Source organism: Lygodium microphyllum, chromosome 13 (assembly GCF_053477565.2).
Source record: "Lygodium microphyllum isolate KBCC chromosome 13, Lygodium_microphyllum_v1.1.10, whole genome shotgun sequence".
Taxonomy (NCBI): Eukaryota; Viridiplantae; Streptophyta; class Polypodiopsida; order Schizaeales; family Lygodiaceae; genus Lygodium; species Lygodium microphyllum.
In genome coordinates this window covers 123,213,998-123,228,295 of record NC_141147.1, presented here as the reverse complement: position 1 = coordinate 123,228,295, position 14,298 = coordinate 123,213,998, and the positions used below count along the sequence as shown (strand labels likewise).

The 14,298-nt window shown below is 44.8% G+C and overlaps 1 protein-coding gene across 2 annotated transcripts in view; it reads right to left on the bottom strand.

The window, feature by feature from the left end:
• The window catches only part of LOC148027163 (SNF2 domain-containing protein / helicase domain-containing protein / F-box family protein), a 38,904-nt gene extending 25,125 nt beyond the window's left edge, over positions 1–13,779 (bottom strand). The window contains exons 1-8 of one of the 2 annotated variants that reach the window (XM_087691707.1): positions 12,635–13,777; positions 9,960–12,500; positions 9,668–9,881; positions 8,988–9,224; positions 4,709–4,768; positions 4,483–4,613; positions 4,282–4,396; positions 3,997–4,167 (exon numbers count right to left, since the gene is read on the bottom strand). In XM_087691707.1, coding sequence (XP_087547833.1) covers positions 4,024–4,167; positions 4,282–4,396; positions 4,483–4,613; positions 4,709–4,768; positions 8,988–9,224; positions 9,668–9,881; positions 9,960–12,500; positions 12,635–13,602 — 4,410 coding nt within the window. In that variant the 5' untranslated portion in view covers positions 13,603–13,777 and the 3' untranslated portion in view covers positions 3,997–4,023. Of the gene's footprint in view, positions 1–3,996; positions 4,168–4,281; positions 4,397–4,482; positions 4,628–4,708; positions 4,769–8,987; positions 9,225–9,667; positions 9,882–9,959; positions 12,501–12,634 lie in introns of those variants that run through there. The other variant, XM_087691708.1, reaches the window with a different exon arrangement.
• Positions 13,780–14,298: the final 519 nt, after the last annotated feature.

Genomic DNA, 14,298 nt, shown 5'->3' with positions numbered 1-14,298 from the left:
GAGAGGGATTTTCATCTCCCAACAGTAATATATGCAAGAGCTTTTGGCCACATTTGAGATGGAGGGTTGTAAGGCTATTTCTGCTTCTACGGATCCGAACTCGAAGGCTATAGCTCACGCAAATTCCCTTTTGGCAAATACTACCTGCTACAGGTAGCTAATTGGGTCCTTGACATGGCTCCTCAACACTCATGTTGACTTGTGTTTTGTTATAGGTTTGCTAGCCATGTTCACGAGTGAATCCAAGACGATGCATTCGTAAGCTGCTTATCAGATTTTGCAGTTCTTAAGGGGGACCCCGATCTAGGGATCTATTATCCAGCAAGTGCAAATGGTTCAGATCTTGTACTTTTCGATTAGAGTAATTCAAATTGGATTGGAGATGTGGATCACAAGAGGTCCACGACAAGTTATTACTTTACCTTGGATGCTGGTGCTATTACATGGAGTAGTAAGAAGCAGCCCACGATTGCCCTATCTTCAAGTGAGGTAGAGTATCGCACCTGTGAGACAGTGTGGCTTCGAAGCTTACTGGAGGAGGTTGGCTGCTCACAGAAAGGTACCCTATCTTCAAGTGAGGTAGAGTATCACACCTGTGAGACAATGTGCCTTGGGAGCTTACTGGAGGAGCTTGGCTGCTCACAGAAAGGTCCTAGTATGCTTCAATGTGACAATGAGAGTTGCATTGCCTTGACTCAAAACCCTGTGTTCCGTGCTAGAACAAGCACATCGAGATCCATTACCACTTCTTTCATTAGAAGCTCCTAGATAAGACCATTAATGTGGTATACTGCAAGACAGAGAACAATCTTGTAGAGTTGTTTATGAAGGTGCTTCCACAAGTTATACTTCGATAGCATTCCAAATCCCTTAGCCTTATGCCTCGTCTAGGATTTGAGAGGGAGTGTGTTCCATGCTAAGACGAAGCACATCGAGATCTAGTACCACTTCATTCGAGAGAAGCTACTAGATGAGACCATTGATGTGGTGTATTGCAAGACAAAAGAAAATCTTATAGACTTGTTTATGAAGGCACTTCCATAGGTTTTACTTCAGCAGCATTCCAAATTTCTCAGCCTTGTGCCTCGTCCAAGATCTAAGAGGGTGTGCTAAAGATATGGTCATACCCTGCACAAGCATGTGTCAAATATGGATAGTTTTCATACATTTCTTATCAATCTGGGCATTCTACAGTAGTCACTTGCAGTCTGACACTATCATTTTGCAATTTGGGTAGGTACTATCAGTCATGGGTAGTCGAACGAGTGCCACATGGCAAGCTAAACAACCTTCACACATGTGAGATCAATCGAACCAAGCAATTGGCACATTTACTACAGGCCCACGCGTCAATCAACAACATTCATGACCAATCAATTGCATGACATGCACATATTCTCATCATTTTTTGTACCTACATATACTACCTTCCTAGCCCACAACAAATCATATCTTTGTGCAAACTTCAAGGTTCACAGCTTGTTGAGATCGTCGAGGTGGAGATATGCAAACATACACTCAACTTGTTGAGATTGTTGAGGTGGAGATATGTGAAGATACACTGTGCCCATGTACATATTTGCTTCCTTATTCAGCATTTCTTCATGATCTCTCTCTCTCTCTCTCTCTCTCTCTCTCTCTCTCTATACGTGTTCACTATCTCCCAATCTTAGTCATATGCTTGCCCATCGCTGCACTCTTACAAGTTGCCGCTGCATTAAATGCAGCAAACACAAGAAGTGCCGGCAGCAAACAGATCAGTGAGCAGCAACAAACTGGCGTCTGATCAACATGGGGAGAAAAGACCTAAGATCAACAGAAAAAAACCAGCAATAGGAACCTAGAGCCTGCAATCTGATACCATGTCAAAAAGTGGATGTAACAATGGAAGCATATACAAACGCTGAAATAGACTGCGGAACACAAGACAAAGAGAAAAGAAGAACATTGCAAAAGAAGAGAACTCTGAAGGATGCTCAGCAAATAGAATCCATATACCAAATACAGACAGTCACATACAATAGTGAGTCACTAACTGCATGAGACCTGGCCGGCACCAACTCCTCTCTCCAACAAGAAGTCCACCTAGTGGAGGAGCCCCAATATAAATAGGCAATCAATATGCCAAAAACAGCAACCGATGCCATTAGAAACTAGCATAAAATGCCTAAAATGCTACAAATAAATCACAATAAAAATGCCTAAAATAATGATAATGTCCCCAACCTTGACAGGCATGCACGGACTCATACATGAGCTAACAATCCTACTCATAGGTTCTATTCCATCCCCCACCAGCAAGGGGGTGGTGGGGGTGTTTCAAGAACTTGAGGAACTTCTTTTAAGGATTGCAATCTCCTAATTGCCTTTCTTTCATGCAGTGGCATTTTTCCTCTATCATCATCGAGCCACCATACCCTACCGCTCATATACCCTTCTCATAGCCTTGGTCACTATTGTTCTTCCTTGGCAAGTTACAATGCCTTCGATAACTCCATGCTATCATCTCTCAATTGGATCAAAGGCTTGGCTCACACATTTCCGAATGGAGTTTTCTAGAGCAATCCATTCTAGGCCTCCTCCCTACTTCCATTGGACTATGGTGGCCTTGTGGAGATATGCTAGGGTTCGGAAAAGAAAACACCGAGTGTACAACCATGACTAAAACACACTGAACTTAAATCCTACCACAAAGACGCAAAAAATGCAAAGAACACAAAATGAAGATAACTAAATAATAAATGAACAAATGTTGAATGTAAATGAGTGATTGTACAAAATGCTCAAGGGGGAGTTGTCCAACAACCGATGAGGGAGGTGTCAATGTATATTGTCCACCGGAGACAAATCCCAAGTGCGCAATAACCACTAGTCGAAGGAAAGGATGATGAAGAAAAGTGCTAAAAATGCAAAAATGACCAGTTGCTAATCCAAATGTAGATCAAGTCAGTGCTCAAAAGTGCTCCAGACAATGAACAATAGTAAGGCAACCTCTAGGAATGAAAAGATAGTGATCCACCAAGTCCTAATGACCATTCTCGCAGCTCGAAACACTCAAACAAGGGCTGCAACAGTCGAATAGAGGGTTGGAGTGATGGTCACATCAGCTAGAACAACATACAAGTGTGGGCAGCCTTCAAATGATCATGACAACAGCTCAAGATAATAGGAATGAGTGGGCAACAAAAGGAGGAGTCCGCAACCATGTGATGATGAATTGGGGATAGATTAGGATAACATGTAAAACAAGGGATAAAACAAATCGTTGGATAAGCTCTTATTTATAGATGTGGATCCAAGTTTGGGTGTTTTCTTATGGGACACAAACTTTGGTAAATTTTGCATTTTGCAGCTATTTTAACGAGCTAATTAAGGTTTAATGTGAAATGTATCTTTTTTAGCATTAACACTCCTCTTGCTCGATCAGCCTTGTCAAAAGATGATGTACCAGCGAGACAATAGGGTTTGCGGGGAGGAACATGGAGCAAACTCGGCAAACATGGAGAAGAGGAGAAGAGAGAAGAAACTCTGATGAATGGAATGATAAAGTTCTCAATCATGGAGTGAATGTGATACAAAGGGAACAAGGGTGCCGTAGCACAAGGAAGATGATGAAGGCAGCCACAAACCAAGAACCACAATGTCCTCCTGAAGGGGTGTGAGGGTAATGGAGAGGCTAGAGTGAAGAGAGATGGGAAAAGAGAGAAGGTGTGGTCTACATTGAACATTGATGGTTTCAGATTGAAGTCAATAGAAACTACCTTTTAAGTTTGAACCAGATTTACTTTTTGAGTTCCATTTTTTGTATGCGTGCCTCCTTTCACACACACACAGCCCCCCCAGCACCCCACTTTTCCTGCCATTTCCCCTCCTCCTCCTTACATGCTGAGATGGTAAAACAAAGAGCTGAAATATGAATTACAAAGATGGGAAAAGAGAGAAGGTGTGGTCTGCATTGAACATCGATGGTTTCAGATTGAAGTCAATAGAAACTACCTTTTAAGTTCGAACCAGATTTACTTTTTAAGTTCCATTTTTTGTTCGAACAAATGACAACCGAGCCAAGTAGCTACTTTCTGCAAAATCATGCACAGTCTTCAGGCTAGACCGACCACCTTCAAATGTTTGAAAGTCTTGCTGTAGTGCTCTGCTATGCTCTGCTGGATCCTGGAGAATAGATCAAAAAATTTATTCCTCTGATATACAGTAGTAGAGTGTCCATTCAACCCTGTCTGTGTTAAGGAACTTCCACATGGAGAAATGGTTTAGAAGAATCTGTACCTGCAAAAACTGCAACATCTGCTCTTCTATTGTCCCTCGCATGGCAAGGGTTTCCACTAGAATGGGACGTGTAGCACCCATACGATGAGCTCGACTTACAACTTGCTCTTCCATACTAATAATAGACCATGTTTAGGAGTTAGATTGGAAAACTTTTAATGTCTTTTTTAAAATATAATGGATTTGACAAGAAATGATCACCTCCGATCCCATATGGGTTCCATCAAAAAGACGTGTGTCACGAAACTCAAATCCAGACCTAGCGCAGCACTGCCATCCATTAGAAGAACAGTGCAGTCCTTCTCATTTTGGAAACTTATTAAGGACTTCATCTGCGATAAGCACACTAAAAAGAAGAAGTCAGATACTGTGATACTTTTACGAAGATCAAACATTCAAGATAACATGTTAGGTACCAGTGGTGGACCTTGTTCAAAGAGTGCATGGGGCTGTACATCCCTGCAACTTTGATGCCTGCTTTTGCCAGCTGAAAAGAACTTCAGATTAGGACCACAGCTAAAAGTCAGACTACCTAACACTTATCAAACATCATCTTTTATTAGAGAGCCAGGTACCAACTTGCACTGAACGAATCTAAGCAGGCAGCCAAAACAAGCAAACAAGTTAACTGGTTAATTTAGTCAGGGATGCCCCCAAGACCTGTAGAAATAGGCTCAACGAGTTTCACAATCTTCTAGGTTCATCCCAAACTGATTCTTAATCTCCCCCCCCCCCCCAAACCCGATAAAAGATAATATGTAGCCTATCCCAAATGGCCCCGAAAATAACACATGCTTGGTGATCATCCATGGTCGCATCCTTGGACATCTAGGATGGGCACTCACAGCCTTGGGTCACTGAGTCACTCAGCAGCATTGGTCACAGCCTTGGGTCACACCTAGTAACTCAATGCCCCAAGTCTGTGACCAATGCTGCAGGTGCCAGTCCTGGATGTCCAAGGATGTAGCATCCATGATCACTGGGTTTTTGTTAGACAGTCATTTCCTGGACAGATGCTGGACAGCAAAGTACGGCAGAGTGCCACATCAGCAGTACGGATGTCAGCAGCCACGTCAGCAATCTGCACAGGTGCCATGTGGCAGCCTGCAGTAGGACAGGACAGGCTGCAGTAGGACAGTTTTTTATTATTTTTCTGCAGTCGGCTGCATTGATCTGGTGCTGGGCATTCTTTTCTTTCTGGCTATTTATAGCCAGTTGGTGGCACACTCCAGTTATTCTTCTTTTCAGATTCTGATCTTGAGATCTGTTGGCTGAGACAGACTGTGCTCGGGCTGACGGAGATCAAGGTTATCAAGTTGGATACATACGCAGATATTTCCTCCGCCCCCTTGTGTATTTCTGCACTCTTATACAGCATACTACACCGCAGATTTTCTACATTTACACTCTCCTTTTCTCTCTCTCTTCTCTCTGTGTTCACTCTCTCTCAGTCTTTGTCCTACCCTTCCGCATCGCTGCACTCTGACATGGTATCAGAGCGGTGAAGATGGACTGACTGAGGACTGAACCTATCTGAAAAGGAGATTTCAGTGAAACACAAGGCTGCGTTTCCAGGATTCAAGGGCGAGCGGGAGGCTTGTGCATCGGATCAAGGCTGAAGCGAGCGTGGGCGTGCAGGAAAGGAGTCTAATCGGTGAATTTGCTGCAAGTTATTGCTGTTCGAAGGGGGGAAAGGCTACGTTTGAGGCCTATCATTGCAGATTTTACCTTTTCATCGCCTCCGACGAGTGAAGAAGGTTTGGGCAGCGGAGGAACCAACCCTAGACGGCTACGTTTTCACAGTCAGAGGGGGCTGATTTTGCGTTTGTGCAAGTATTTCAGGTTAACATGTCTACAGAGACTGATTTAGAGTTCCAGGTGATCATGGACAGGAAGGTGCCTATCTTACCAGCTCTTCCATCGGATAAAAAGCTTGATGGTGACAAATACCGCATATGGCGGGTGATGATATTGGCCATTTTGGAGTCTTATGATTTGGAGGAACTGGTGATGGAGGAGATTAACACGCCCTCGATGAGGGATGAGTCCAAACTCTCTTCCAATGCTTGTGCGGAGTTGACCAAGGCCCAGTCTCATTGGGACAAACTGAATGCCAGGATTCAATCTTTTCTGTTTCTGTCTTGCACCACAACCGTGATAGCTCATATCAGCACTTGACGGTGGCTCATGAGATATGGCTAGAGCTCGACCAGATGTACACCCGGATGACCCTGATGAAGAGGGTCCTTCTTTGGAGGTGTAGATGCGGACCTTGTCCGTGAATAAGTCTTCTTCGCTTTGGAAACACATCAACAATCTTCGGCAGCTTCAGATGCAGGTTCAAAATGCGGGGAAGACTATTTCCTCCGAAGACATGGCGATCACTTTACTATCCCAATTGCCGCCACAATTCAGTACTTTTTATTCCGCTCTTATTGCACCAGAGCGGGAGTCGACTCTTCAGTGGAAAGAGTTGGTTCCTATAGTCTTGGACCAAGAGGAACAATTGAAGGGACAGAATGCTTCCAAATCGGAGGCATTGGTTGGTCAAGCCTCTCAAAAGAAGGGGAAGGACCAAAAGACAAAGAAGGACAAAAAATCCAAGAAGGACAAGGAGAAGGGAGTTTGCTAACACCAACACTCCCCAAGAGAATGGCATTTTGGAGTGGAAGAACCAAAGTGTGATCGAGATGGCGCGCACCATGATGGAGCACCAACAGACACCTCAGTTTCTATGGGCCGAGACAATGACTACCGCAATTCACATCCTCAATCGATCTCCCACTTCGGCCGTTGACAGGATGACACCTTTTGAGGCTTACTTCGGGACTAAGCCTGATATCTCTTATTTCAGGATCTTTGGGTGTGATGCTTATGTGCACATTCCGAAGACGCAGTGTGATAAGTTCGAGGCGGCTTCCCGACGACAAGTTTTTGTTGGCTATCGCTCCCAATTTAAAGGTTCTCGTTTGTTTGATCCCGTTAAGCGGGATATCTACACGAGCCGAGATGTGCGATTCGAGGAAGTTCCGTCCACAAAGAGGGATGAGGAGCACCCCATCCTTGGAGATCCAGAAGAGAGTTGAGCTCCCGAGACAATTCCTTTGGAGCCAGAGCCTCTTGATGGAGATTCTTCTTCTCATTCAAAATCTTCTCTTCCACCAACCACCCCCGAGGAGCTTTCGCCAGTGGATACCCGCATCTTCAGCAAATGGAGAGTGACACGGAGAGGTTCGTCCTCCTCATTGGGCCCATAACACACTTCGAGATTCAAGGATCGAGGGGGTCCCTGAGGAGTGGGAACCGTAGGATGGACCGTGGAGGTCACGGAGGAACCAGGCACATTCTTCGGAGCTTGTTTAGCCCACTTCAGGGAAGGAGGCTTTGCAGTCTGATCATTGGCGGAAGGCCATGGAAGCCGAGTTGGAGGCTATTGAGAGAAGTGGTACTTCGTCTCTTGTGTCTCGTCCTCTCACAAAAAGGCGATTGGTGTCAAGTGGGTCTTCAAGACCAAGTACCTTAGCAATGGTTCTTTGGACAAGCACAAGGCTCGCCTTGTTGCTAAAGGTTTTGCTCAGCGCTCAGGCATTGATTTCCATGATACTTTTGCCCCCACTGCTCGTATGGCGACTATTCGAACTGTTCTTGCCTTGGCTAGCCATAGGAGATGGCCTATTTATCAATTGGATGTGAAGTCGGCCTTTCTGAATGGTGACTTGCAAGAGGAGATCTATGTTGAGCAACTTCCTGGCTTTGATCCTCGGATGGAAAAGTTTATAGGTTGAAGCAGAGGTACATTCAGGAGCTCAACAGCCACGTCAGCAATCTGTGCAGGTGCCACGTGGCAGCGTGCAGTCGAACAGGACTGGCTGCAATTGGACAAATTTTATTATTTTTCTGCAGTCGGCTGCATTTGATGCAGCCAACCTGGTGCTGGGCATTCTTTTCTTTTTGGCTATTTATAGCCAGTTGGTGGCACACTCCAGTTATTCTTCTTTTCAAATTCTGATCTTGAGATCTGTTGGCTGAGACAGACTGTGCTCGGGCTGACGGAGATCGAGGTTATCAAGTCAGATACATACGCAGATATTTCCTCTGCCCCCTTGGGTATTTCTGCACTCTTATACAGCATACTACACCGCAGATTTTCTGCGTTTACACTATCTCCTTTTCTCTCTCTCTCTTCTCTCTGTGTTCACTCTCTCTCAGTCTTTGTCCTACACTTCCGCATCGCTGCACTCTGACAGTTTTATAGTCTGAAATATTTGCAACCAAGGTATACCAAATAATTATTCCTCCTCAAATAGTAGAACATGCAAATGCAGTGGCATTCAGAAAAGTCATTGGGGTGAAACAAATTCTGAACAATATGTAAAAGCATAAACTTCAAGAGTTTTTCTATGGAGATGCAAGTTGGGCATTTTCCAATGGGGTACAGCATGGGTAATCTGTCCAACTGTGTTTTTGCTGGGGTGACTGCCCATCATCCTCTGTAGACATACTAAGGATTTCCTCCTATCAGTTGTCATAATGCCACATGCTTCTTCAAAGCAGACTTGCTTAAAAGCTAAAGTCTGTACAGGCTAATGTTTCAAGGATGCTAAAAAAAACTACAGACCATAATATATTAAGCATACACGATACTCAAGTAGAAGCACAGCAGACAATAGATAGCAGACCAGACAGATCAAAACAACTTGGCCTACCTGTCTTTCAATAACATGAATGTGCTCGAGAAACTGGGAAAACACAATGGCCTTCTCTGGAGGATCTTTCTCTGAAATTGCTTCTGCCTTTTCCTGCCCAAAATCGGTATCGGCCAGCTCGCTGCCCTCAATCAATAGCTCACTTCCTATTGTCATGCCTTTCAGTTCTTTCAGCCTGTCAACAAGATAAGCCACCTTGCTGCTTGAAGTTGCTTGCCAATCTGGATCCCAATTGTCCTAGAGCAAAGTAGATTTGAACTGTCAAAGAAAGCCTTGAGACAAACTCGGTGCCATTATACAGTTGCATACAGTTTCTGCATAAAGATCAAACTTTTGTTTGTGCTCTATTTCGTAAAAGACCAGCTAGTATCTGTTTGAACACTGAACTCCTCGAGTAAAATGAGTGGTTATTCCAATCCCAAACATAAACACAACGTAGGAATTCCCCCATGTGAAGATGAGTCTCTACAATTAACCACCGTCCAGAATACAGTTCAGAACATCATGTGACAAATTACCATAACTGCACGTTGAAACAAGAGTAAGATGACCCAAGTTTAGAAGGTGATGATCGTGTGAGTAGACAGGATCACATTGTGACCAATTTTGCAGGATAAGCTTTCCCCTACAAGCAAAAAATACCAAGAACCAAACTTCTCCATTCAGAAAGCAAAGTATACCTGAACATATGAAGGCTGCAACTCAATTAGATCCTGTGGCACTGGCCATTTTGGATTGGGATTCTCAAGCCGAGTTAGATCTTCAGGGCTTTGCATTTTATATGGATTTCCACAGCCAGGCAAGGTGCATTTTTCCCTATCCAGAGCTACACAGTCCAAGCAAAGTAAATGTTTGCAAGGGGTAATTATCGGTAACCTACACCACTCGTCACATCTGGCATCATAGCAATACCTGAATTAGAAGCTACCAACATATAAGAAATAGTGCCTTTAGACAAAAAGCCGATTTCACCTGTTACAGTTGCCACCAACAAGTAAAGCATTTTTTATGACAGCGTATTCCCAAGACAAAGGGTCCATGCCCTCTTGAGCAAGAATCTCCATGGTTTCTTGAATGTCTTCACCAGCATTTTCAACTTTGATGTGACCTGCAACACAACAGGAAAGCCTAACATTTCTGATTGTATTACTTCTGAATTTCCATTGCTTTGGATTCAGAAGCGACTCCACATGCGATGGATCATTCCAGTCTGCCATAAGAATATTACGACGAACTGTGGCCACAAGCTCATTGTAGCTTTCTGCATGTTTTTGTGTAAAATCAACGAGAGTAATCTTCCGGGAGCATGGTGGAATCATGCAAAGGTCAGACTTTCTTGCACTAATCATACACCTCTGTAACAGTTCCAATAAACGGGCACGCCCTTCTTCAGAGCCACTTTCGAATGGTTTCAAAATGCCACCTTCCCATGATTTTTGACTTTTCCCATATACTTCCTCATGCAGAAACTTCAGCATTGGATGCAAGTGTGCCACTTGACTGTTAGGTGTATGTGGTGTCGGAGTACCAGTTAGCACCCATCTCCGTGTTGCATGCATCGACATTGCCATCTGTAATTTATTTGTTAGACTGAGACTTGCTCCAAGGGTATGCCCTTCATCCAGAACAACTCGTAACCAGTGCACCCCCATAAGGACGCTGCTGTCCTTATAGGCCCACTCGCAGCTTAACCGAGAAAACGTGGTTATGACAATATCAAAATTCCATGCAAGATCCTGAACCTTGGGAGCATTTTTCTGATCAATCAGTACACATATCCGTAACTGATCAGGCTTTGTGTGCCTTATAATCTGATTCCTCCAATGCTCCACCAGATTTGGAGGGACCACAATAAGAGTTGCTCTGGAGAGATACAACCTTACTGCATCTGATGGCTTGTTGAGTGCATCCCTCAAAGCTGGTAAGTCAAAAACCAGACCATCCAATAAGGGAGGGTAGCACCATTTCTTCACTCCTTTTCCCTCAATCTTGGGCACCAAGCCAAATCTCTGGAAAATAATGCGATAATGATGTTGCTCAGCTGCATACTGATTGAACACATGCAGTGATGAGGGCACAGAAACACCTGTCTTAGACATTTGGACCAGTTTGTCAGGGCTCAAATTTGCAAGCCATGTCAGAACGGCATTTGTTTCAGCATCCCTTAAAGATCCACAATCTTTGAGAACGTTTGCAAAGTGTATCACGTTTTGTTCCAGACAACATGCACCTCCAGCCTTGTGAAACCCTGGAAAAGACGAAATGGGTCCAGATTCCCATCTTTCTTCTGGGTCAGAGCAGCTTTGATACAATGGATCTTTGTTCATGTTGCAAAACCATGCCAACCCTTCATCCGGTTCCTTAGCTATTTTCCGCCACTTGCTGCATGAATCGCACTGAACCCAGATATCTTCCACAATCTGGTAATTCTTCAGTCTAGCAGCATTAGAGGCCACAGTACCAGAACGATGTTCCCTCTTTTCACGAATAGTAACCGTTGAGCCATCTGCTGAACCATCCACAACTAAGCCCTCATATGCTTCCAAAAGCTTCCTCTTGACCCCAGTGGAAGCTCTTGTTGCAGGACCTGATTCTGAAATGCGATGCCTCACAGGCCTACTACTTTGGAAAATTCCACATGTGGACTCTCTACATCGCCTTCCTGCTGGCAAGCTTTGTGTCAAATGGTGTGAGGATGGGTTGGAAAGGTGAGAGCTTCCATCAACTTTGTTGTGCTTGGCCTTCAAATCCATGCATCTTTTAAGCACAGACGTGACTCGATAAGAAGCAATTTCATAGTAACCATACCTGTCACCCGATCTGTGCTCGCACCAGTTGACATGAGTCCCATCAGGTGGAGTCGCAAGTGTGCCCTGTGTCTTCAAGATGAGACAAATGGCTGTCACAGTTTTTCCTAGGCCTGGTTCATCACAGAAAAGGCCACCTCTGAAGTCAGTAATGCAAGGAGGTGCTTCTGGAGACAAGTCACCAGACAAACAATTAAGGTAAAAATGAAAGCCATCTTCTGTCTGCAGGTCTTTGTAAAGAGGGTGGGTAAGAGTGGCAGGATACAATTCCCGCTGCAACATCCAGCAGACCGCTGCCTGCTGATGTGGAAAAAGCTTCAAGTTCATGCAAGGCATAACATAAAGAGCAAGCTCTTGCATATGCCTGCATGTAGCTGCCACACTCCGCAGGTCTCTAGGTGACAGCCTGCTGAGAATAGACATCAAAACTTCATTGGGTACATCCCAGATACCCTGCAAAATAGTTTCTTGGTCATCCTCAGGAAGAATTGTAGTACTGAAGACCTTCTCTCCCTTAAGGGAAGGCAGGGACTTAAAGATAGCATGCATGTCAAATTTAGCCTGCTTCTTTGCCTCTGGCGAAATATAATGCAATCCACAGCCCAGAACCTGACACTCTCCTGTGTTCCAAATTTCCACAAATGTTTCATTATCGAGATTTCTGCCATCACATTCAAGGAGCATTCTTCTGCTTTCCCAGTCACAACTGTCCAATACAAAGAGAAAAACAATTAGAAAACAACCAACCACAAACAAAAAAGAGGCTCTCTTATCCACCTCTTCCATGCTCTGCATCAGTATTTTAGTATGAGGGAGAGAACGAATGTGTCAGGAAGCTACCTTAGATGATTGATGACTGATGTGAAAGCAGGGCTTGGCTTCCAATAGTTGCGACCAGACCACAAGAAGGAAGGCAGATACAAATCAATCAGAACAACAGCATGCACTTCTCCAGTGCCTTTGCGAGCAGCTCGGACTGCACGTGCTTTGAGTCGTACACCATTTCTCACTGTCAAAACCTGCAAGTTATTCAAGATCTGGTGGCCACCGCCATTAAATCCTAGCTTCTTCCTCTTCTTGCTTGAGGATTGTCTCTGTGCGGATCTACCCCCTGCCTCTCCAGACAGGCTCTTGCTCAATGCAACAGGGGTATGTTCCCATTCACATGGCATGTTGAGAACATCCAGAGGCGAGCTTGAGTCTTCACCCGGAGACCCCATGCATCCTGTTACTGATACTGCAGGGCTCAGCAGAAAGCCTCCACTGGCATGGAATTGAACCTCAGGGCCTTCACCAGCGAGCCAACATTCTGCCCCAATAAGCCTCTCTAAGGGGTGGGAAAGAGGATTACAAGCCGAACCCCTTCCTCTGTTGTGATTCGAAGGATTCTGTTTCCTGCGCGAATAAAAAACGTTCTCGAAGGTGAAGTCGTACTTGGCCGGAGAGGCCTTGGCAGAAGCCACATTCTCAAAGCGCTCGAATTTCTCCAGTTGTGCTCTCGGAACCACGCACTCAGAGCCTCGCTTGGCATCGTTGCAACGAAGCTCTGGACAAGACGGCTCCTTAATGCAATGTCCCGCACACGCTGCATGTAAGGCCGCCTCGTCTCTACCGACTCGAAGCTGCCAATCCTCTGAACCAACCGCACCATCAGCGGTTAGGGTGCGGGACCATGCATCTTCATTGGAAGAGCTGCCGATTGGTGCCGAGCCATGGCCTGAGAAATCGAGCTTCGAGGGAGGGGGCGGGTTAAGAACTGCGACGACGAGGGGGAGGAATCCACAAAGCTTGAAGTCGGTGTCAGCCATGCAGCAAGGCAAGTATAAAGACAACAATAACAAAGCGCAGGCGTGCCTTACAGGCCCGCCATAGCCACGGATAGAGAGAGAGAGAAAGAGAGAGGAAGCTACGATCTCGCCATAGCTCCGGTGCAAAGGAGAAAGAAAACCCCGCGAGCAAGAAAGGAACAGAAAAGGAAAAGACCTTATTTTGTAATTTGACCTTCAACAATAAAGAAAATTTTCGATTTCGCACACATTTTAGGTATACTCATATTTCCAGTGCCACGTGTCAAAAACTCAATGCTCACACACAAAATTAACTTCTACCAAAATGTCAAAAAGATTTCGGCCGACCTTTTTGTCTCTCCACTGCTATTTTTGCTCCCTGGTTTGTTTGTTTTTTTTTTTGGCCGTTCTTCTTTTAGACGCCTAGACGTAGTGGAATCCGTTGCCAAGCAAATGATAAAGACTAGCTACCTAGCCCTTGGTTTTGAAGGACATCCCTTGTAAACATTAGTCGAACTGGCTGCCGAGGAATGATAAACGTTAGCCCTTCGTTTTGAAGGATAACCCTCCTAACACTATGTTGGGGAGAGTAGACTTTTCTACGTCGAATCCTTCACCAATGTTGAAACTTTTGCACCCCTTGAGGAGAGTTACCTCTCATCTTCAAAACTTACCATGACAAGCCCGTGATATATCTTAGGTGGCCAAGGTCACCCA